The 22,043-nt window shown below is 39.3% G+C and overlaps 1 protein-coding gene across 2 annotated transcripts in view; it reads left to right on the forward strand.

Annotated features, from left to right (window-relative positions):
* The window catches only part of EOGT (EGF domain-specific O-linked N-acetylglucosamine (GlcNAc) transferase), a 29,733-nt gene that overhangs the window by 2,118 nt on the left and 5,572 nt on the right, over positions 1 to 22,043 (forward strand). The window contains exons 3-14 of one of the 2 annotated variants that reach the window (XM_004675991.2): positions 389 to 489; positions 1,239 to 1,347; positions 2,949 to 3,043; positions 3,361 to 3,465; positions 6,440 to 6,546; positions 9,206 to 9,309; positions 14,283 to 14,375; positions 14,720 to 14,791; positions 14,943 to 15,029; positions 15,428 to 15,496; positions 20,351 to 20,412; positions 21,267 to 21,386. In XM_004675991.2, the coding sequence (XP_004676048.1) occupies positions 389 to 489; positions 1,239 to 1,347; positions 2,949 to 3,043; positions 3,361 to 3,465; positions 6,440 to 6,546; positions 9,206 to 9,309; positions 14,283 to 14,375; positions 14,720 to 14,791; positions 14,943 to 15,029; positions 15,428 to 15,496; positions 20,351 to 20,412; positions 21,267 to 21,386 (1,124 nt within the window). The remainder of the gene's footprint in view (positions 1 to 388; positions 490 to 1,238; positions 1,348 to 2,948; positions 3,044 to 3,360; positions 3,466 to 6,439; positions 6,547 to 9,205; positions 9,310 to 14,282; positions 14,376 to 14,719; positions 14,792 to 14,942; positions 15,030 to 15,427; positions 15,497 to 20,350; positions 20,413 to 21,266; positions 21,387 to 22,043) is intronic. The other variant, XM_012735034.1, reaches the window with a different exon arrangement.

Below are 22,043 nucleotides of genomic sequence, written 5' to 3' on the forward strand. Positions count from 1 at the left end.
GGGGGGGCTGTGCTGAGCTTGGCCGATAGTTAATTGCTGAGCCATTCAATTTAACTGCTATTCTTTTGGTAACAGAAATTCCAAGTTATGTATCTCAAAGGCCTAATGTTAGAATCTATTTGTTCACTGGAAAAGGAGGTTTCATTAAGCTACTTAAGGAAATTTCAGTTTAAGTGGTCTTTTGATTGAGGGCAGACATGATTGGGGGTGTGATTAAGGATAACTTAGGAATCTTGAGGCTGCTATTAGGATTTACTCTAGTTATTATTTCGTAAATAGTAATTAAATGGTAAAAATGAAAATTATATAAAAATGATTTTTATCATGGGCAAATTTAAGGGTGTTCTCTATTAGAAGAGATGTTTTATGTTCATGTCTTATGTTACAGAAACACTTAGAAAATCTAAAGTATTGCTGGGGCTATGAGAAATCCTGCAAACCAGAGTACAGATTTGGTTACCCTGATTGCAGCTATGTGGACACAGGATGGTAAGTTTGCCGAGAGAATTCCTTCTTACCTTTACATCTTTTTTTTCTCTGCATTGTATACTGCTGCCTCAATTCCCAACTTTTTGGTTTTAGTGAGTAATTTCTTTAGGTATTTGCTTACATACTGATGGGTTCTTCTTGATTCTGGAGGGAAGGTTACATATAACTAGTGGTTCCAAAATGTGAAGGTAAATGGGGTAAAGAAAATACAGTAATTAACATTTTTATTGTCTCTCATCCAAGATAAACTTCACTTCATATATTTCTGTTGTGTCATTATATCATAAGAAAATATGTCCAGGCACCTTCCTGGTGGCCTAGTGGTTAAGTTTCAGCACTACCACTGTGAAGTTCTGAGCCAGAGAGCTGATCCACATGGCACAGCAGACCTCTGCTGTTTCCCCCGCTGCCCCCCTCAGCAGTGAGTTTAATAGATCTGCTCCCCACCCTGTCTCTGGTGAATCCTCTCTCACATACACATACCCTACTTTGCACCTCTAGCCTACACCCGAGTTCTATGCAAATGTAAATAAATAAAATCTTAGAAAAAAGAAATATGTCTATAAATAATTTATTTTGATAAGTTCATGTAGCTTGTATACTTTCAGGAAAATTATTTTCATTTATTAAAAAAAATCAAAGAAATGACCGCTTTTGGCACTTTAACATTTAGGGGGAAATCAAGGTTAAAAAATAAAAAGAAAATAATCCCAGAATCTCTCTCTCTTTTTTTTTTTTTTTGTGAACAGGACCGACACCCTTGAGTCAGCACGGGACCTCTTCTGGAGACAAGCTGATTTTGGATATGCAGGCGAGCGGCTAGAAGAGATGCATGTGCTGTGCTACCCTCAAGAAATGGTGGGTCGTAAGTGAGCATGGCTTTTAAGATATTTACAGAGGGTCCCCCCCTGGTGGCACAAGGGGTTAAAGCACAACACTATGGAGCTATCTGCAGCTATCTGCACCACTCTGTCTCTGGTGAATCCTCTGGCACCGCTGGCCTACACCACAGCTCGTATATGCATAAATAAATAAAATAAGTTTTCTTTTTTAAGATTTATTTATTTAGCATACAGAACTGGGGTACGGGCCAGAGGTGCAGGGGTAATGAGAGAATTTACGAGACACAGACTGAAGAGCAGAATAGGCAGACTGACAAAATACACTGCAGGCGGGTCAGGAGAGGTGTGCTGTGCCATGTGGGTCAGCTCCCTGGCTGGGGATTGAACTCATGCTGCAGTGGCTGTGGTTAGCTTTATAGTGCTGTGCTTTAACCTACTGAACCATCAAGGAGGACCCTAAAATAAATCTTTTTTTTAAAATGCTCCAGACAGGGCCCAAATCCAGCTAAAGGCTCAATGTTCATTAATAAATGTCCATGGAGTTACTGGCAATTTTCAGGTGGAAAGGAGGGAGGAGCCACAGCTGTCCTCCCCTGTCCCAAGGTGACCTGGGAATGCTTCCCTGATATGCTTGAACAGTTCGAGTGGGATCCCTTACCAACCATAGACTCCAAAGTACCAAGCAGGTCAAGATTAAGGCCTCATGTTCACTGGTGTCATGGCAAAAAACAGTAAAATGGCATTTAACTCTATAAATAAAATCTAGATAAACATTTTTTTTGGAGTTAATCCTCTTTCAATATAAACCAGATTGGTGGAAACAGAGGCTGACTTTAGGATTCACTGATGTAGATTCACTGACTTAGAAAACATTCCCCTCATGTTGCTTTTGTCACAAACTCAAGTTTTTTTTTTAACAATTTTTTTTTTTTTAGATTTATTTATTCATACAGAACTGGGGTACAGGCCAGAGATGCAGAGGGTGAGAGGATTCACCAGAGACAGAGCGGGGAGCAGAACAGGCAGATCAACAAAGTACACTGCTGAGGGGAGCAGCGGGCGGGTCAGGAGAGGTCTGCCACACCATGTGGTCACCTCCAGGGCAGGCGGGAATCGAACTCATGCGGAAGTGGCTTTAGATTCTCAGTGCTGTGCTTTAACCTGCTGTGCCACCGGGAAGGGCCACAAACTCAAGTTTTATGGTTTGCAGAAAGTAGCTCTTAATAAAATAGGCAAAATGCCCTTCCTGCCTTGTATTTTAATCTCTATGTTTCATTTGGCTCCTCTTTCAAAAATGCTTTCTTACATAGCTATCAGGGTAATAATAGTTCTGAGTGCCTTTTTTCTTGAACAGAGGACCGACTTGAACCACATATACAGTTCTTGGCTTTAAAATTTCAGGTGCTAAAAATAGGACAATTAGCAGAAGTATGTTTGGTTGAGGTCTGCTGGGAGGAGAAAAATCCTTCAGCAGAAGCAGTCTTCAGGAAGCTTTCCTTCCCATATTGTGTGGTTTGGACCTGCAAATGTGCATGCTCTCTCCAAGTCCAGCAAGTCTGTGTTTGCCCTTGAAAGGCTCAAGTCACTTTCTCTTGGTTTTTCTTAATCTTGTTTCAGAATGACTCAAGTCTGGTGTGTTCCCGTTATCTTCAGTACTGTAGAGCAGCCCATCTCTACCTTGATTTAAGAAACATCAAGAGGAACCATGACAGGTACTTAAAGTGATTGGTGGAATCTAATGGAAATTCTGAAATAGTTTCAGATCCAGGTATCTTCCTTAGATTTGCCTCCTAACAGTGTGGTGATGGATTTGGGAAACAGAACCGCGAGTTAATGGTGATGCTTGGTGGAGGGACCTCGGGTTCCTTGTACTGTTCTGTTACTTTTGTATGTGTTTGTAATGGTCTGCTATCAAGAGTTAAAGTCTAATCAGAAACTGATTTTGGAAACTATCAAATCACTACTTACAGCCCATGTGCTTGAATCATGAAAAATCTTTTTGAACTCAAAACTTATTGTTATCCCCCAGATTTAAGGAAGGTTTTTTCCAGAGTGGTGCAATTGGAGGCCACTGCAAACTTGACAGTCGGACATTGATGTCTCAAGGTCAGCGTAAAAGTCCTCTGCAATCGTGGTAAGTTTTTGGTGTTTTTTTTTACTGTTTTTTTCTAAACTATTCATATTTATTTCTGGTACTTAAAGATTTTGGTAAGAACTATCAAATGGGAAATGTTACTTCATTTATAGATAATTGGTAATGAGTTTCTGGAGAGTAAGGGCTGCAGAGTGACAATATCAGTTCTATCAAAATTAAGTATCTGTTTATAAACTATTAGAAAGTGTGATATAGTGTTACCATTTGATAATGAAAGAAAAAAATCAATTCAAAATTAGTTTTTATTAACTACTCATAATTGCACCTATATTTTGGGCAACACATTTTAAAAACATACACATGTTGAAGTACATAACAAGCATATCGAGAAATGGACAGTTTGGATTCTGAAAAGGTGAACTCACCTGTGTAACTCCTGCTCTGGTCAAAAGTCACTGGCCCTCCAGCCACCTGCCTGTCACACTCCTAACCCTCCTCTCTAAAGGTGAACATTCCTTTACCCTGACTTTTTTTTTTTTTTTTTTTAAAGATTTTATTTTATTTGTGCATACAGAACTGGGATACAGGCCAGAGATGCAGAGGGTGAGAGAATTCACCAGAGACAGAGTGGAGTGCAGAACAGGCAGATCAACGAAATACACTGCTGAGGGGAGCAGCGGGCGGGTCAGGAGAGGTCTGCCACGCCATGTGGTCACCTCCGGGGCAGGCGGGAATCGAACTCATGAGGAAGCGGCTTTAGATTCTCAGTGCTGTGCTTTAACCCGCTGCGCCACCAGGGAGGGCCTCCTTTACCCTGACTTTTAACATCATTCACCAACTTTTTGAACTTTATAAAAATTGGGGAACACATTTTGGCTTTAAACATTTTTACTATTAAACTAATTTTGCAGTCTATCAAGAAATTACCATCCCTAGAATAAAGCATGAGAACACTTTAACACTACTTTCATTTAAAATAATTTTGGAATGTATAAGTTTAAAAGTCAGAGTTCCCATTGTAACCTTACCCCAACTTCCTCTAATGATAACAGCTTACAAAACTAGCTCAGTGATCACAAACAGGAAATTGATGTTGGTACAATATTATTATTTATACACACTTGCATTTCACCAGTCCTTACATGCACTTATATATAATTTTTGTACATATAGCTTAATGAAAGTTATATTATATGCTTAGACGCGTGTAACCACTAAGACAGTCGATATAAAGAACTGTTTAATACCCCAAAGAAACTCATGCTACCCCTGTATAGTCACATAGGACACTTACATAACATTAATTAATTCAAACCATTCATAACAATCTACCATCCATTTGTAGGGCCTTTTACAGTCTGTAATGCAATATCTGGACTTAACAGACTTTTTAGGTAGGAACTTCTGTAGGAACTTCTACTAGGTATTTTGGTCCTTAATACTTTTGATAGCTAATCTTTAATATTGATCCTTAGTACCTGTGGAAATCATGGCTTATATTTGTGTTAGGTACTTAATGGAGTGTAGCACATTACTCCAAAGTATATCCCAGGGTACACTTGTATTTATTATCTATTACTGTACAGCAAAATTTCTCAGAATTTACTATTTTTCAAAATTTACTATTTTTTTATTTTCTACCCACCCCAGTTTCTCCAGATTGTAATAGCTTAAGCATAATCAACATTTATTATGACATGAAATTTCCCATAGTCAGGATTTAAAGGCAACTTAGCTGATGGGTCTAGCCGAGGGTCTCTCATTTGAGGTTGCTGTTGACTGGGCTGTTGACTGGGCTGTTGACATGTCTAGGCTCAAGTAGACCTGAAGAATCTGCTTCTAAGCTCCTTCATGCTGTTGCAAGCTTTATTTTTCTCTGACTGCTGACCAGAGGTGTCATTTCTTTACCACAAAGCCCCTCTCCCTGCTGCTCACAACACAGCAGTCATCTTTCCTGAGAGCCAGAGGTGGTGGGGGTGATGTCCCAAGATGGAGACCTTAGTATTGTTAACCTTAACCTCAGAAATGACACACTGGCGCCCTGTGAGGTGGCAGCATAGAGAGTGGCAAGGGATGAGAGAAATTGCTCGACATTCAAGTGGAGCAATGTGAGGTGGAGAGGGAAGTAATGGGAAGGCCCCATCCAAAGGCAGGTCTCACATTTATTAGCAGCAGTACAAAACTGGGCAAGTACCTAGGGAGTGTACATGTGTGGGGGAAGTAGTTCTTGGGAATGTAAGCTAGGGTGCAGTGGCCTGGAGTTACTGGCCAGGGGCTCCATTGTTCTTGCTGATCGAAGCGTATAATCTCTATTCCAACATCTGCCTGCTGTTTTCAGCAGATACTGGTTTCTCAGTATGTTCCTTATATCAGGACTTTTGGTCTTGATGAGAGGCCCCCAGCTTGACCCTACTTCTGAGTGCCAGGCAGGAGAGCTCTGGGCACCAAGACAGTATCCCCAAGAATAAGGAGGGCTGGGGATACAGAATACCATCACTTCTACCATTCTGCTGGATTCTGTTTGTTAGAGGTGAATCACTAATTTCAGCCCACTTTTGGGAGGAAAGAATTAATGTCCTCTTGAAGGGGAAACACATGTTCCTTTCTAACAGGAAGCTGGACTGTGAGCTTTCTGAGGCACTCAGTAAATCCTAGAATGACATCTTTCTCAAAATCCAAAAAAATCTGTTCAAATGGTTCTTGAATGAGACTGTGCTTCCTCAGAGTATAGGAAAATATGACTTTGCTGGTACATTACTTAACCTAATCAATATGTAAATTTTTCCTATGGAAAGTTCCTAGTTTATCGAGTACATTAGGCTGAATTAAAAAAATAATTTTTGCCCCTTTCTCAACAATAAAATTGATATCAAGTTGTAGACATGTTGGTATGTTTGAGAAGTGTTATATGTCTCCATTATAGTTTATACTTACAGTAAAATCTCCCTATTTAACAAATCCTAAGAAGTTCAGGAGAAGAGTTTTGAAGGTATCTCCCAATTCATAATTCCAGGTTTGCTGAGCTGCAAAGCTACAGTCAGCTCAACTTCAGACCTATTGAAGATGCTAAATGTGACATCGTTATTGACAAGCCAACCTACTTCATGAAATTAGATGCAGGTGAGATGTTTATTCATTTTCTTTATAGGTGATGAGATTTTGTTTCCTTTTTGTTGTAACATGTAGTGATTTCCTATGACTTTTTGGGAAATATAACTGGATTTACTTCTGGCTTTCTTTGCTAAAGAAGTAAACTTGTTTAAAATCCCATTATTTTTACCTCTGGTATTTTAGAAGAAACCTTCACATTTATGGAAAGACTGAATCAAAAATGAAAGATGAGTGGAAGCAACATATGTACACCTTTTATAACTCAATTTACCCCATCTGGTTTCTCTAGTCATTCAATTTAGATTTGTGCTGCTTTAAAAACATTTTTTAAGTAAAAGCCATGTGTGTACTGTGGGTGGTTTGGATGCCCATGACCTCTTCTGGCAAACTTTCACCTATTGTTCTCATGACTGAAGTGAACTTAAAATTCTTCAGGAATTAGCACTACAGTATTTTTTTAAATAAAAGTATTTTTCCATTTATGCATATAATTTTGGTCAACTTGCAAGCACAGCTTTTACTTTATATCCTAGTTGCCTTGGAGAGGAGAAACACAAATTTTACGTTATTATCTAATTATGAGTGATGGTACTACCATGCCACATCATATCAGAACTCATGAGAGGCTGGGCTTATTGTGAAATACTATTTCAGAATCATTATGATTTATTGATTATAATTTCAATGTGCTATGCTTTCTGAGGTCATAATTCTTATATTACAAAGTTTTATTTTTAGAAATCAGGCAGCTTTAGGTTTTTGAAATAAGAGCAGGTAAAAATGCTATGTTCATGGTCCTGACTCATTTTTAAAATATGTAAACTTAAAAAAGGCAAGGAAAACTCTGTGATCTCCCTGTAAAAGAATGTGAATATGTAATTTTACTTAGTTATGTATGCCATGAAGTATTAAAATAGGAGTAGTAAGCCGGTATGTACATGTGCCATTTCTTTCCTATATTCATAAGTCATCTTTTTGGCTTTTAACTTGGTCTGCCATCCTGTTTTCCTTTTCATATCAGCTTTTACCTCAAGAGATGAGCATTCCATAGAACAAGACTCACTGGAGGCCCTTGAGAACAGAGCTTATGTTTTCTTATTTATAAATTCTCATGGCAACAAGAACTATTTTGTGCTTGCTGTGTTTCTCAGTAAATGTTAGGAATTCACTGAATGATACATGAGGGACCTAATGTGCGGTGTGGCTAACCTGGGAGAAGGACATGTGCTACAGTAGAAGTTTCTTTTTCTTTATTTGAATATAGTCTCTTTGTAAGATTTTTCTGGGTGAGACAAGAAGCCCTTCCAAACTTTCTTTTAAGATACCAGTCTAAAAAGAATGCAGGGTTTTTTTGTTGCTTTTTTTTTTAATTCTAATTTCCTGTTACATACATTATTCACAATGGAAATGAAGTCAGAATATGTTATGGTTTTTGCTGTTTTTCTTTCAATTAACTTTTGCCCTTCTATAAAATGCATACTTTAAATGCCAGTTCTTGGAATTTCATCTTGTTTATATGTATTTCCAGGTTGAGTACTGTATACTCTATGCCTAAGTCAATAGTACATGTTCAGCTTTTTTTTTTTTTAAAGACAGACTTAAGAAGTTGCGAATAGCAATTCTGCATTCTTACTGACTGTGACCTCCAAGCCTAGATAACCTGCACTGAGGCTTTACCAGGTGCTAGGCAGTAGGCTGGGTACTTTTAGATGTATTATTATTTAATTTCTCCTAACAAAACTGGCACCTAAGCATAACACTCCTTACTTCTAGTAGAGAAGCTAAAGCCTGAGAACTTTACAAACTTATCTGAGAAGGTTGCTTATGAATGGCAGAACTGGGATTCAGGCCAGTTCTTCTGACTCCAAAGTTCATGCTTTTTCAAGTAAAATATGGGGCATGAAGCCCTTTAAAATGATAGTAAATATTTTTCCAAGAAGCAACATCTTAAATAGTGATTAAGTAGGGAAAATAGAAACAGGAATGAAAAATTCCAAAATGTTAATATTTTCCATCTTTGCCAGTACTTCTTTTTGAAAAGATTTATGTATTTATGCAGAACTGGGGTACAGGCCAGAGGTGTGGGGGGTGAGGGATTCACCAGAAACATAGTGGGGAGCTACAGGCAGATTTTACTGAAATATAATGCTGAGTGGTGCAGCTGGTGAGACAGGAGAGTCTGCGCCATGTGGGTCACTTCCCAGCTGGGGAATCAAACTTTTGTTGCAGTTTCATAGTGCTGTGCTTTAACCCGTTGCACCACCAGAAGGGCCCATTTTGCCAAAACTTTTATAATGAAGAGTTGTTTCTTACTTAACTTAAAACATAAGATCTCATAAAATACAACAATTAGTCTTCATGCTTCTTTAATCCTATTTCATTTGAGTTTAATGCTGTTCTTTTTTCAGGAAACTTAATGGTCATTTGCTACTTAGTGTATACAGGAAAATGCATTTCTATTTCTTAAATAACCAATTTTAACATAATATTTCCACCCATTCAGTCTGTATCAATGAGTGGATTATTTCACGTTTGGAAGAACTTACTGTTTTCCCCACTTATTTTAGCTAAAAGATCATCACATGTAAACAGATGGGATGGAATAAAACTTGTTGAATCATTTTTTCTTTGGGGTTAATTAATGTAGATTTCTTTTTTCCAATACTAGGTGTTAACATGTATCACCACTTCTGCGATTTTATCAACCTTTATATTACTCAACACGTTAATAATTCCTTCAATACAGATGTATACATCGTGATGTGGGACACAGTAAGTAAGAATGTGTTCTCTGCTTTAGTATTGTCTTTGACTTGCTCAATAAATGTGAGGTCCTGATATTGTGAAATAAAATTTTCTAAGAGATATTTGTTAAATATTCCCAAGCATACTATCAAACCTGCATATATATGCATGTGCCTGTGAATGTGTGAAGAAGCATTTGCCTGTAGTATTCATATGGGCAGTGACATATTTCTGTACCTTTGTTCTTTCAATTGTCGAATTAGGTGGTGGAAGGTTTATTTTCCCCTTTGGGAAATATAGATGGCACTCCAAAGACCAAATGCTTGTGCTCAGTATACCCATTATGTAGACTTTAAAGAATCATTCGATAACATTCCATGACACCCCCCCCCCCGACTCCACATGATGCCTGTCGGGAGTTTTTGCCAGTTTGCAGTTTGTTCTCTTCTAATCACTGTTTACTTTTGCTTAATTACCACTCCCTTATTGCTATTTGCTTTGTTCCACTTGTGTCGTGTGTATGAGCTTGCTACACGGGACATGTTTTAAGCATGTACATCTATATGTTGAATTACATCTGTTATTTGCTTATTTGTTCTTAGTGCAGTGTTTTACCCCCCTCTCTTTGCTTTTTCTCTCATTCTTCTCATATCTACCTCTTCTATCTGTCAAGGTAACTTCAGGAGTTGCCCCAGGACACTCATCTGCGAGATGGAATAATTGTAGAGTCCATCTTGGTGTCATTTTGTAGGTGAACTGTGTTGTATGTGGACAATCACAGTGCCCGGAACATAGCACATGCATCTTAGGACAACAAGAAGGCTGAGACCAGGTGGTTTATAGTATATTCCCTAAGGGGAAATTGGATAACCCACGTAAAGGTCATCCATGATTCAGCTAAATGTACCTCAACAAGGTTCCACAAGAGATACAGCCAGTCAGAAAGCCAGTTCTCAGTCCATGTGTGTTTTGCCCACTAACTGCCTTTTTTAGTCAAAAGCAGTGGTACCTACAAGTGTAGTTGACACAGGCCATTCTTTCCAGAGAGCAGAATCAGATGGTTCACTGAAGATCAAGTTCTCATGCAGCAGGGTTGGTTTGGTCACTGATCTGAGGCTTGTTGCAGAGCTGCATAGAGGTTTTCACTATTACTGCTCCTTTAACCTTAGGGAGAGTTGAAGTCTGCTGAGAACTGGTTCTATAAATCTTGGCATGTTCATGCTCTCTTTTGGTTTCTGCTTTGCATGTACGTTTCTGTCATGTTCCAGTTTTGCTGTCACCACAGTTTCATTTCTTGGAAATGTTTCTGTGAACAAAGGGAACAACAGTTCCTTCCTTTCCTTTTTGGATGAGTGCTTCTAGGCCACAGTTTCCAGCTATCAGCTCTGGAGTGATTAACGCATGGTTCTTGTGCTTTTTATGGTATAATCACACCTGTTACTATCTCACTAAATGCTCACAACCTTACATGGGCTTGTGGAGTTGTTTCTTCTTCTTTTTTTTTTTTTAGCTGGAGGAAATTAAGTTCTGAATAGTAGAAGCGTCTAAGGTAACAGTCATTGAGGGGTAGGATTGAGGATTCTCGTTCAGGCAGCCTGGACTAGTTTCTAGCATTCACAATACAATATATGCACAATATACAATGTGCTGTGCCCTGAAAGCACAGTGCTTAATTTATTTCCTGTAGTTCCCTGCAGAACCTGTTGAGTTGACAGATAACTTCCAGACACCTTTCAGAAATTTCCTTGTACCTTGTTGCATGCTTTTCCATGTCTCAAACAAGTGGGCTAGGTTAAATTGTGTCCTCCTTTCTGCCTGCTGGGATGGGTTAAGTAGGACTCACTCACCATGAAACTCATTGGTTATTCAATAATTAGGAATATGATTTTAGGGCAATCTAACCTTGTCTCTGCAGGCGGCAGGGTGAATGTAGCTGAGCATGTTGATTACCCTGTGCCTCTCTCCTTTGTTACCTTCTATGCATCGATTTGAAAACTACACCATCAGAGGTTCTTGTTCCCCTGACAGTCTGGTCGTTGTACAGTTCAAGCCCACAGAACACCACAGATTGCATGAAGAGCATTAAAGTGTCATGTGGTCACTGACTTTTTGTTTTGCTGGTTAAAATCTTGAATGAAGCTGTTCTGCCCCCCAGGGGATGATGTCTCTGTCCACTGTGTGCACTGTGTCCAGGGGAAGAGCAGAGGGTGGCTGCAGTTCAGATCTTAGTGACATTTACAACTGTTCCCACAGAGAAGTTCTTGGAGTGTTTCCTCTCCTGCTTTCAGAGCGCAGCAGCTCACCATTCTGCAGGCACACAGCTTCCCCAGTGGGAAGGGCACAGCCCGCACTCTTCGGGGATGCATTGAGGGACACTTCTGGGCACAGAAGCATTGCCCTGGTTGACTTACCATCCAGGCTTTCCACATTTTCTTGGCCTGAAAGTAGCATGGCTTTATTATTCTTTTTAGTCATGCAAGTGATGCCTGGTTGTAATGATTCAAGTCCTTCTTCTGTTTCTCTAATTTCATTTCTCTCAAAGGTAACTGCAGTTAAAGCATGAGAGTCTCTTGCAAGACATTTTTAAATTAAATTTTAATAAACTGATAGACATTTCCTTCTGTAAAATAACTATATTTTACAAAATATTTTACAATTATGTAAATATGGATATATATGATTTGTATAAGGATATGTTTATATTCTCGTAGATATAAACATATTGTTAAAAATATTCTATCAGGCCCTCCCTGGTGGCGCAGCGGGTTAAAGCACTGCACTGAGAATCTAAAGCCGCTTCCGCATGAGTTCGATTCCCGCCTGCCCCGGAGGTGACCACATGGCGTGGCAGACCTCTCCTGACCCGCCCGCTGCTCCCCTCAGCAGTGTACTTCGTCCATCTGCCTGTTCTGCTCCCCACTCTGTCTCTGGTGAAGCCTCTCACCGCCCCTGAGCCTCTGGCCTGTACCCCAGTTCTGTATGCACAAATAAATAAATCTTAAAAAAAAAAAATATTCTATCATAGGGGCCCTCCCTGGTGGCACAAGGGGTTAAAGTGTAGCACTATGAAGCTATCCGCAGTTATCCACAGCGCGAGTTCCATCCCCAGCCAGGGAGCTGACCCACACAGCACAGCAGACCATTCTTGTTTTACCTGCTGCTCTCCTCAGCAGTGTATTTCAGTCAATCTGCCCGTTCTGTTCCCCACTCTGTCTCTGGTGAATCCTCTCACCCCCCACACCTCTGGCCTGCACCCTAGTTCTTGTATGCATACATAAATAAATATTTAAAAAATATATTCTATCATGGACATCTTTCCAGCACACTGGCTGTGCCAACTTTTCAGCAGTGCATGGCATATCTGTTTGATGGATATGGTATCCCATGTATGACTCAGTGTGTGTCTTTTCTCTCCCCCATCTCAGTCATATTTCATTTGCTTCCTGAAATGTTGCAGTGTACACCCCCTTTACCTACCCATCATGGCACTGCTGTAGGACAGATTCCTGTGAGTGGAATTTCTAAGTTATGTGTTATGTGCATGTCTAACCTTGAGATAGTCACAAGAGGAAATTCTGTGTCATTTTTGACAATATCCAAATATCCTTCAAGCAAAAATAGAAAGATATCTCTCCTTCCCCTGTGGCAGGTAATTTGAAGTTGAGGGACATGGAAAAGAAGCTTCTAGGGATGCTTATTACATGATTTCCATGAAAAGGGATCAATCCGGACTGCAGTATGTTATTACACTTTACTTTCAAAGGTATTTTATTTTATCAGAATATGTTATCTCAAGAAACTGTCTGGAATAATGTCCTTTAATTACCTGTTACTTATTATTGAGTTAGAACAGGGGCCCTTCATTTCTGATGACGTTGAGAAACATTATTAGAATAATATCAGAGACCATTTAATAAGGAAAATATTTTTTTCATCACCACTTCCAACCGTGTCAATAGCTTTGAAATAGTACTAATACCTGTATCAAAGTTTTCAGGATTTGAACAACATATGCTATAAAGATAAAAGGGCACAAACTCAATGAATATAAAACTGTGGACCTCAAATGGAATCCTATAATGCGTATTTCTTACTTCTTCTGGATGAAATTTTCAGTTTATTTCCATTTTTACAATAAATGTCTTTTGCTTTAGCTGAGGGAGCACATAATTAGTTTCCGCTTTTCAAAAGTGTATATGATAAATATACTAGGAAGAGCTAGTTCTAGCTGAGAGGCCGTTACTGTACAGGTTACCAGCTTGGAGTTCAGAACCAAAGAAACTGGATTTCGTCCCAGTCCTGCAAACAATAACTCCAGAGTTATTGGCAGATTACTTAAAATTGTGTTTCAGTCTGCCCATCTGTAAAATGGAGACAGTGAATTTATCTAGATCATTAAGTTTAAGGGGTGGTATTAACATGTTAATAGTGTCAAGTGCTTAGAATGGTGCCTGGGGTTTGGGAAGTATGCAAGATGCTGTAGTAGTGGGGAATTAGCACATTAATCATTCAATCAGGATATCATTTCATAATTACGTATATTGTATTGTGAATGCTAGAAACTTCCAAGGCATTTTCTTGATAGAAATATCTTTCCAAAAGCATATTCCCTTTACTCTGAGCACATTCAGATGCGTTTATGGATGCACAAATGGTGGCTTATGGATGCAGCTTGTTTGGCTCTGATTTTTGGTCAGAACATAGAAGAAATCCTCATGACTACTTTTCAAAGTCATGGGAATAAGAAAGACAAGAGTAGAAAAACAAAATACTTAGTAGACTCTAGTTATAATTGTGATGCTATTTCTGATGTTATTACATTAAATTAGGTACTTGCTCAGACCCAAAGTGGAAATCTGTTTTTCATATCTAGACTTTATGAGCTTATTTAGGATCATTAATTCTTAAGACTTATAAGCTAAGGCAGGCATTTTGTAGCATTTTTGAAAAACCATGTTGTATTCTCTTATTGCTCTAATGTATTTTGTTTCCACTTTCAGAGCTCCTATGGGTATGGTGACCTATTTTCAGAGACTTGGAAATCATTTACTGATTATGATGTTATACATCTGAAAACTTATGATTCCAAAAGGGTACGGTAAACTAGACCGAAATGTCTATGAATAACTAACATTGCAGATTGACTCACTCATCAAATATTTAATGAGTTTCTATTAGCTATTTCCATTGATTTCTCACTTTCTTTTTATAACTAGAGTCCTCAGTGTTGTGAACATGCAGATTTTAGAAACTTACTTCCCCTAGTTTTAATAACAATGTGTTATTTCAGTTGAGTGGAAAAGTATGCTATTTGAAATATTTTAATGTAAAATAGGGGTTGGGTTGGTTAAAATTTACTTTCTGTAATCATAGGTGCTGTTTTGTATGAAGAATACAAATCGTATTATCTTACCTTTTAAAAATTCTTTGATCTTAGGTATGTTTTAAAGAAGCTATTTTTTCATTACTCCCCCGCATGAGATATGGACTGTTCTATAACACCCCCTTGGTAAGTGTGTTGTGTATTGGTAAAGATTTATGTTAATGGAAGATTTATGTTAACTCTTGATAAGATGTTAAGATTTATATATGACTTGAGAACATTTGAAATAGTAATGTAGACATAATTATCGTAATGTAAATTATTGTTTTTATTTTAGATATCTGGCTGTCAGAATACTGGATTATTCAGGGCATTTTCCCAGCATGTATTATACAGACTGAACATCACACAAGAGGGGCCCAAGGTAAGGAATACATTATGGATTCTTAGGTGGGCTTGATGTTTCACTTCTAATAAAATCAATACCACGTTTGCAGAAAAAGCAATAATCAGAAGATCGTGTTTTCTGTGGTAAGCCTTTTGAACTTGGAGGAATTCAAAATCAGATGACAGTAACTTACAAAGATAAACTAGTATCTCTGGAAGAATGTGCTTTTTTCCTCTCCTTTTGTCTTTTGTAGCTTAAGTGATTGTGTTTTTATTCCCTGACAGAACTGTGAAGGAACCAGGCTAAAAAATAATAGTTTCATAAATGTGTCCTTAGTGAACTTCACTTCTGTGGAAATCCCATTTTAGTTTCAGGTATTCCTGCACCTCTCCAGGCATAGACGGCATTACCTTGACTTTTCCTTTTGATTACAGAATGGAAAAATCCGAGTCACCATTCTTGCACGGAGCACAGAATACCGAAAGATCCTAAACCAAAATGAGGTGAGTTTTTGGTATGCATCCTAAATATCACTGCATTGAATTTAACGTCTTATGATAATGTGCCTTTTATTTTCATATTGCAGTAAATGCTTTGGTTTGAAATCATTAGCTTTTAGAAAAAGTTTGATGGATATGCCCACTTCACTTACTGGATTTGAATTTCTACTTATTAGTCACCAAACCACCTATTACCCAAACTAGCTTTGCTTTATTATAAACATTCATCTGCCCACTTCAGCGAAAACAGGAAGAAAGCTGTCTCTAAACCCCACCTTTATTGCCACAGATTGCCAAACAATTTGTCTCTAGACAAACTAGAAGCAAAAATGTGACTGTATTTTTCAGAAATGGCTGATGCAGCCCTGGCAGCATCCCATAGCAGATTAGGTTGGAAGAGACCATGTCCTTTTCATGACTATATGTCTGAGAAATTGCTTCCTCGTGGTGCAGGGGTTAAAATCTCAGCACTGTCAAGCTATCACTAGCCACTGCAGCATGAGTTTAATCCCCGCCAAGAAAGTGACCCACATGGAACAGCAGACCTCTAATGTCCTGCCCATGCTCCCCTCAGCAGTGTATTTCAGTAGGTCCTCCTGTTCTGCTCCCCACTCTGTCTCTGGGAAATCCTCTTACTGCCTATAGCTCTGGCCTAGACCCCAGTTCTTATATGCATAAATAAATGAATAAATATTTTTTTAAAAGGAAAAAGAAATTGTTCATTCCTTAGGTTTCCCAATTCATCATCTTAGCATCAACTCACAAATTTTATCTAACCTCAGTAAGAACACCATGCAAGGTCTGTGCCTACCTCAGCAAAGCTGGAAGATGTACTCAGGATAGTGAGATTTAGTTCGCAAAATAGTATATTGAGCACCTGCTGTCTGAGGGGCTGAGTTCTAGGCCAGAGCTACTGTAGAGAACATGGTACATAATGCTCCTGCCCTCATGGGGCTCACAGTGGTGGTGAGATGTACAAAGACGAGACATAAGTAGTAAGTAGTGAATAAGGTGGCCCCAGGTAGTGATAAGGATGACAAAGGAAATAAAACAGGGTGATGTGATGGAGTATGGGGTGAGGAGGGGAGCAATGGAAGGGAAAGGCATTGAAGCTTGGACTGAAACCTGATCAGAGAAAAATCAGTCCAAGGAAAGAGTCTCCCAGGCAGAAGCAAATGTTCTTTGGGGATAGGGTTTTTGGGATTCCAGAAATGGAGAAAATGCTAATATGATTTAGCATAGAATTGGGAGAGATGTTGTGATAGCAGAAGAAATCAGAGGCCAGGCATCATGTGGGAAAGTCACATGTCACATTAGCTTTTAGACCTTGATGAGAAGATGGCCTTTATTTCAGTGCAACAGGGAATTACTCTGAAGTTTTAAAGAGGATCTGTTAGTGGCCCCCAAAGATGACCATGTCCTAATCCCTTGAATCTGTGTGTAGGTTGAGTTATAAGACAAAGGGAAATTATGGTGCTAATCGACCTTAAGATAGAGAGTTTATCATGGACCATCCAGGAGGCCTGATGTAATCACAAATGAGCTTTACACTCATTCCTCCAGAGAACCTTTGCCTCTGCTTGGGAAAGCTCTTATTAGTTGAATTCTTGACACCGATCCAGTCTGAGTTCAGCACTTACTTAACATTACAAAAGAGAAGAAGAGAAGAGAATCAGAAGGAAGAAGACATGAGGACAGAAGCAGGGCCAGTGAATGAAACATTGCTGACTTTGAAGATGGAAGAAAGGGCAGGATCCAGGGGTGAGGGCACCTCTGGAAGATGATGGAAGCAGGGATTCTCCCCTAGAAACTCCCATGCCTGCACCTTGATTTTAGCCCAGTGAGACTTGCATCCCAGATGTTGGATTTCCCTCTGTAGAATAGTATGCGGCTGGTTGGGTTGTTTTAAGATGCTAAGATGATGATCATTTATTTTTTTGAAGATATATTTATTTATGCATACAAGAGCTAGCTAGAGTGTAGGCTAGAGGTATGCGTATAGGGGAAGGGGGATGCTGAGAGGATTCACCAGAGACAGAGTGGGGGACAGAACAGGAGGATCTACTGAAATACTGAGGGAAGTGGCTGGGGAGACAGGAGAAGTCCTCTCCACTATGGGGATCAGCTCTTTGGTCAGGGATTGAACAGGTGCTGTAGCAGCTGTGGACAGCCTCATGGTGGTGCTGAGACTTAACCCCTTACACCACCAAAGATGCCCCAGTAATTGATGGTAATTTAAAGCAGCAGTAGCAAGTGAATTCACAGGGAAGGCAAACTGGCTTGCTTAGCTTAAAATCACTCTGGCTGCAGAAGTAGGAGCAGGGAGACTGGTTAGGCACAGTCAGTATGCCCTGGTAAGAGGGTACGTGAAGGCAGTGACAGCAGAGATTCAGAAGCTATCTTGGAGAAAGAGACAGAGATGTTTATGTTGGAATAGGTAGTTACCACATCCAGCAGGGCCAGGAAAGCTATTGGGAATCAAGTGTTAACTCCTAGTTTTGAACACACTGTTCAGTGGGGTTGAGATGGCAAAAACAGGTGGGAGGTGAGGGCCATACTTTGATGGGTAAAATGTTTTTCTCAGATTAATTTGTAGGCCTCACAGGCTGATCAGAATCATGTAATTAGCACCTCTGCCTGAGACCCATATGGATTATGGAGGCCATGAGCATATGGTGTAATGATACAATGATTTATGGATGGAAGAAATGAGCAATTTGTGTATATATTCTTTCGTATTGTGTTAAAGATTTATTTATTTATGCATACAGTAATTGTGGTAGAGGCCAAAAGGGGGTGGGCAGAGGTGAGAGGATTCACCAGAGACAGAGTGGGGAGGAGCTGAACAGGCAGATCTACTGAAATACACTGCTGAGGGCAGCAGCAGATGGGTCAGGAGAGCTCTGCTGCGCCATGTTAGTCAGCTCCCTGGCTGGAGATCAAACTTGTGCAGTGGTTGGCGATAGCTCGTAGCAATGTCTTTTATCCTGTGCCACCAGGCATGCCCTATATATTTTTTTTAGAGGATATAAAAATATGTGAAGGATTGCAGTGTTGGGTTAGATAGTTGGGAAATCTCATTAGTTAGCAGATCCATAGTATATATTGATAGAATTAGTTATGTGTCATCATAGTATTCTGTGCTCCCCAAGCATGAGAACCCAAGACACCCATGAGACAGACATTTTATTATTATTCCCTTTCCTAGACAAGGACACTGTGGGTTAAAAGCCAAAAAACAAGCCAAAGATCCTACAAGGTGTGACCAGAGACTGGGGTGTAAGCCAAGGTATCAGAGTCCAAGCAGCTTCCTACCCAGTGTGCTCTTCCACTCTTGCAAAGAAGGTCTTAGAGGAGGCTTCCCACCCCCATCACGCCCCCCGTGGTTCTCAGGTTGCTGGAAAAGGACGGGCTAAAACCAGCATCAAGAAGACCATTGGAGAGGCCGTCCCAGGGAAGCGAAGTGCAGCCATCCTGGTTTAGTCAGATTGCCTCGATGGAATTTCCCGAAGATGAGATTTGATGCTGAAGTTCCAAAGGGCCCCCAAGTGACTCCTTTCTTCTTTGGATCAGTGATCACTTGAAAAGGCAGCTACCAGACAGAGAAGGACTGTGGACTCTTCCTTGACTCATGAATAGATAATTCAACCCACATGCCCTCATTTGTGATGGTTTGTGCAATGCTGCCCGACCTCAGGGTTAGAATAATCATGTCAGGAGCGATTCAGCCATGTCTGTGCAGTGGCTGGAGATCACTGGAAGCACATGCTTGATGCAGGACCCTCAGAACACTCAAAGGGCCTGTGTTATTACAAGATCAAGGCCAACCTACCTGATTGATTGTTTCCTGGAACATGGAATTCTAATTGCCTAGTCTTCTCCAGTTTCTTGATGTGAGCACGTATTTGCGGGATGTGGGGACTATCTAGAAAGTTACATGTTAATGACTGTGTGTGTGTGTGTGTGTGCAATGGGGGGAAAGGAGCTGGTTTGGTTGTTGCCTGTTACTTTTTGTAAGTAGAAGCTTCCAGTACACTGGCTGAAAACCTAAGTTCTGGGGTCAGGTGACCTAGGCTTAATTTTGGTGCTGCCATTTGCCACCTGGGAGATCTGGGGCAAGTTAATAAATTTCTCGAAACCTCTATTGTATCATTAATAAAGTGGGCATAGTAATCATGACACTTTCTTGGTGTGATTTCTATGAGGATTAAGTCATATAGAAATGATGGTCTGATTTAAGTGCTCACTCAGTGATGCTTTTGTAACTGTTCCTGGTGCAGACTTGTGTAGAACACCAGAAACAGGATACAAGTGCAGATAATTCTGAATGAGGGTGATCCTAGTTGTGAGGGACATAGAGAATCACATCGGTATTGCTGATAATAGATTTGAGTATGCTACTTTCTGTTTGTCAAAGAATGATTGTTTTTTTGTATAGAAATATTGAAAGTATTTTTCTGCCAGGAACCTATTATTTTGAGAAGATGAGGTGTAAAGCACTAGTGGTTTGTCTGAAGTGAGATAATGGATGGGATGAAAACCCTGAGTGTGATTTCCGGAACAAGTAGTACCCAACAAATATATGTTGAAAGTTGAAGGAGCAGCTAGCAGACAGTTTTAGTAGGAGCTAACTCTGTGCCCTGTACAAGCCTGTGAATCTTCTCCTTTTACGCTCTTCACAACCCAGGGTGGAGCCTCTGTCTAAAGTCAACTAAGGTCACAGCATTAGTGCTGAAGGATATTTAATATCTGAAGAATATTTTGTATGAAAATAAGATGTTTAGGACTCAGAGCGAATGTACAACCAAAGGGAAGGAAGGAAAAGAAATGTTCACTGTTGCTTTTTTTCCCTCCCAGCTTGTAAATGCACTGAAAACAGTATCTACATTTGAAGTCCAGATTGTTGATTACAAGTATAAGTAAGTAATAGCCACTCTTGGTCCTTTATTTTGCTTGACTTTGCGTAAATGGGGTTGGGAGATCTGAGTCCATTGTCTGTGTGCTGGCATTTTGTCCGAGGCTCCCTTCAAAGAGCATTTGACATTGAATTTGCACATCTTCCAGTGTCTTGAACACAAAGAACACTTGTTGAGTCCCAAAATGTGAAAACTGTCTATTAGTCAGTTGTCAAGGTGGTCTTTGAGATGATTTTAGGTACACCCAGACCATATTGAATGCTTTAGATCACACAAGGAGGAATTTGTTCAATTTTTCAACATTGTTTTAGTATCTTAAGCAAATACTTTTCAGTCTGCTATTAGTAAGTCCTAACATCTCTTAAACACTTGTTGATTTCACTTTTTTCATAGAGAGTGGGTCGCAGGCCTTTACTGTGTGATAGTATCTACCTTGATTTGAATAATACTTTTTTGTTTGTATCTCTTTTTGCTTATGGCATGTGCTACATGCTTATGGCATAGTAATAGTCTCCTAAAATAAATGCATTTCTGAGTACTTTGGTGAAAGCATGGTAACATATCTGAAAATGTGTCAGCTTACACCCCTAAATTAAATATACCATCATGAATCAGTGTTACCACAATAAAAAAAGGTACAAACGGGGCATTTAACTTTTTTAAAGGTGAACTTACTTTATAAATGTTAAATTATTATGTGATTAAATTATTAATTACTGGAGTAGGCTTGGAGTTAGCAAAAATTCATGGTAGAATGTGACATAAGCAAAGAAAGACATTTATTACCAAGTATCAGAAACAAACTCAACTTAATCCTTTCTCTTCTCATCTGTCTTTTATTGTTGTCCTGTTCACAGGGAACTTGGGTTTTTAGACCAGCTAAGGATCACTCATAACACTGACATATTTATTGGAATGCATGGAGCTGGTCTTACCCACTTACTTTTCCTTCCAGACTGGGCTGCTGTGTTTGAATTGTAAGTGTTTGGAGACTGTCTTAACATTGAGAAAGCATGTAATGCTTTTTATACATGCTGAGACTTTCCTTCAGAGCATCAAAAGGCTTAATATTTAATCATTTCAGGGAAGGTTTATCATATAAGCATCTAGAAAGAAAAAAGAGCTTAAGCCAAAAATGTAGTTTAGCATCCTGCCATTGCACTTAGCAAGCAAACCTCCTTCTCAGTCCCATCTCCGCATGTAATAGGAATGAACCTGTCACTTCACTTACCCTAGTGTGTTCCTGTGTCTCTGCAAATAGTAAGCATCTCCTCGCATCAGGGTAATTGTTGGATAAAAGCAAGCTGTTATGTCATACATCTATGTTTATAGGGGCAGTATTCACGGTTGCCAAGATTTAAAAGAAATGTTCATCAATATGTAAACAAGCAAAATGTAATATACATATTTATATACATATATAAATATATCTAAATATATTTAGATATATACCTATATAAATATATCTAAATATATTTAGATCTATCACATACATATGATATATATATATATATATATATATCACATATCACACACATATACACATATCCAATAGAATAGTATTCCGTCTTCAAAAGGGAATCCCCTTATATGCTACAATATGGATGGACTCTGAGGACATGTGCTAGGTGAAA

This window comes from Condylura cristata, unplaced genomic scaffold (genome assembly GCF_000260355.1).
Source record: "Condylura cristata isolate star-nosed mole 26May11 unplaced genomic scaffold, ConCri1.0 scaffold00004, whole genome shotgun sequence".
In the NCBI taxonomy this organism is placed as follows: domain Eukaryota; kingdom Metazoa; phylum Chordata; class Mammalia; order Eulipotyphla; family Talpidae; genus Condylura; species Condylura cristata.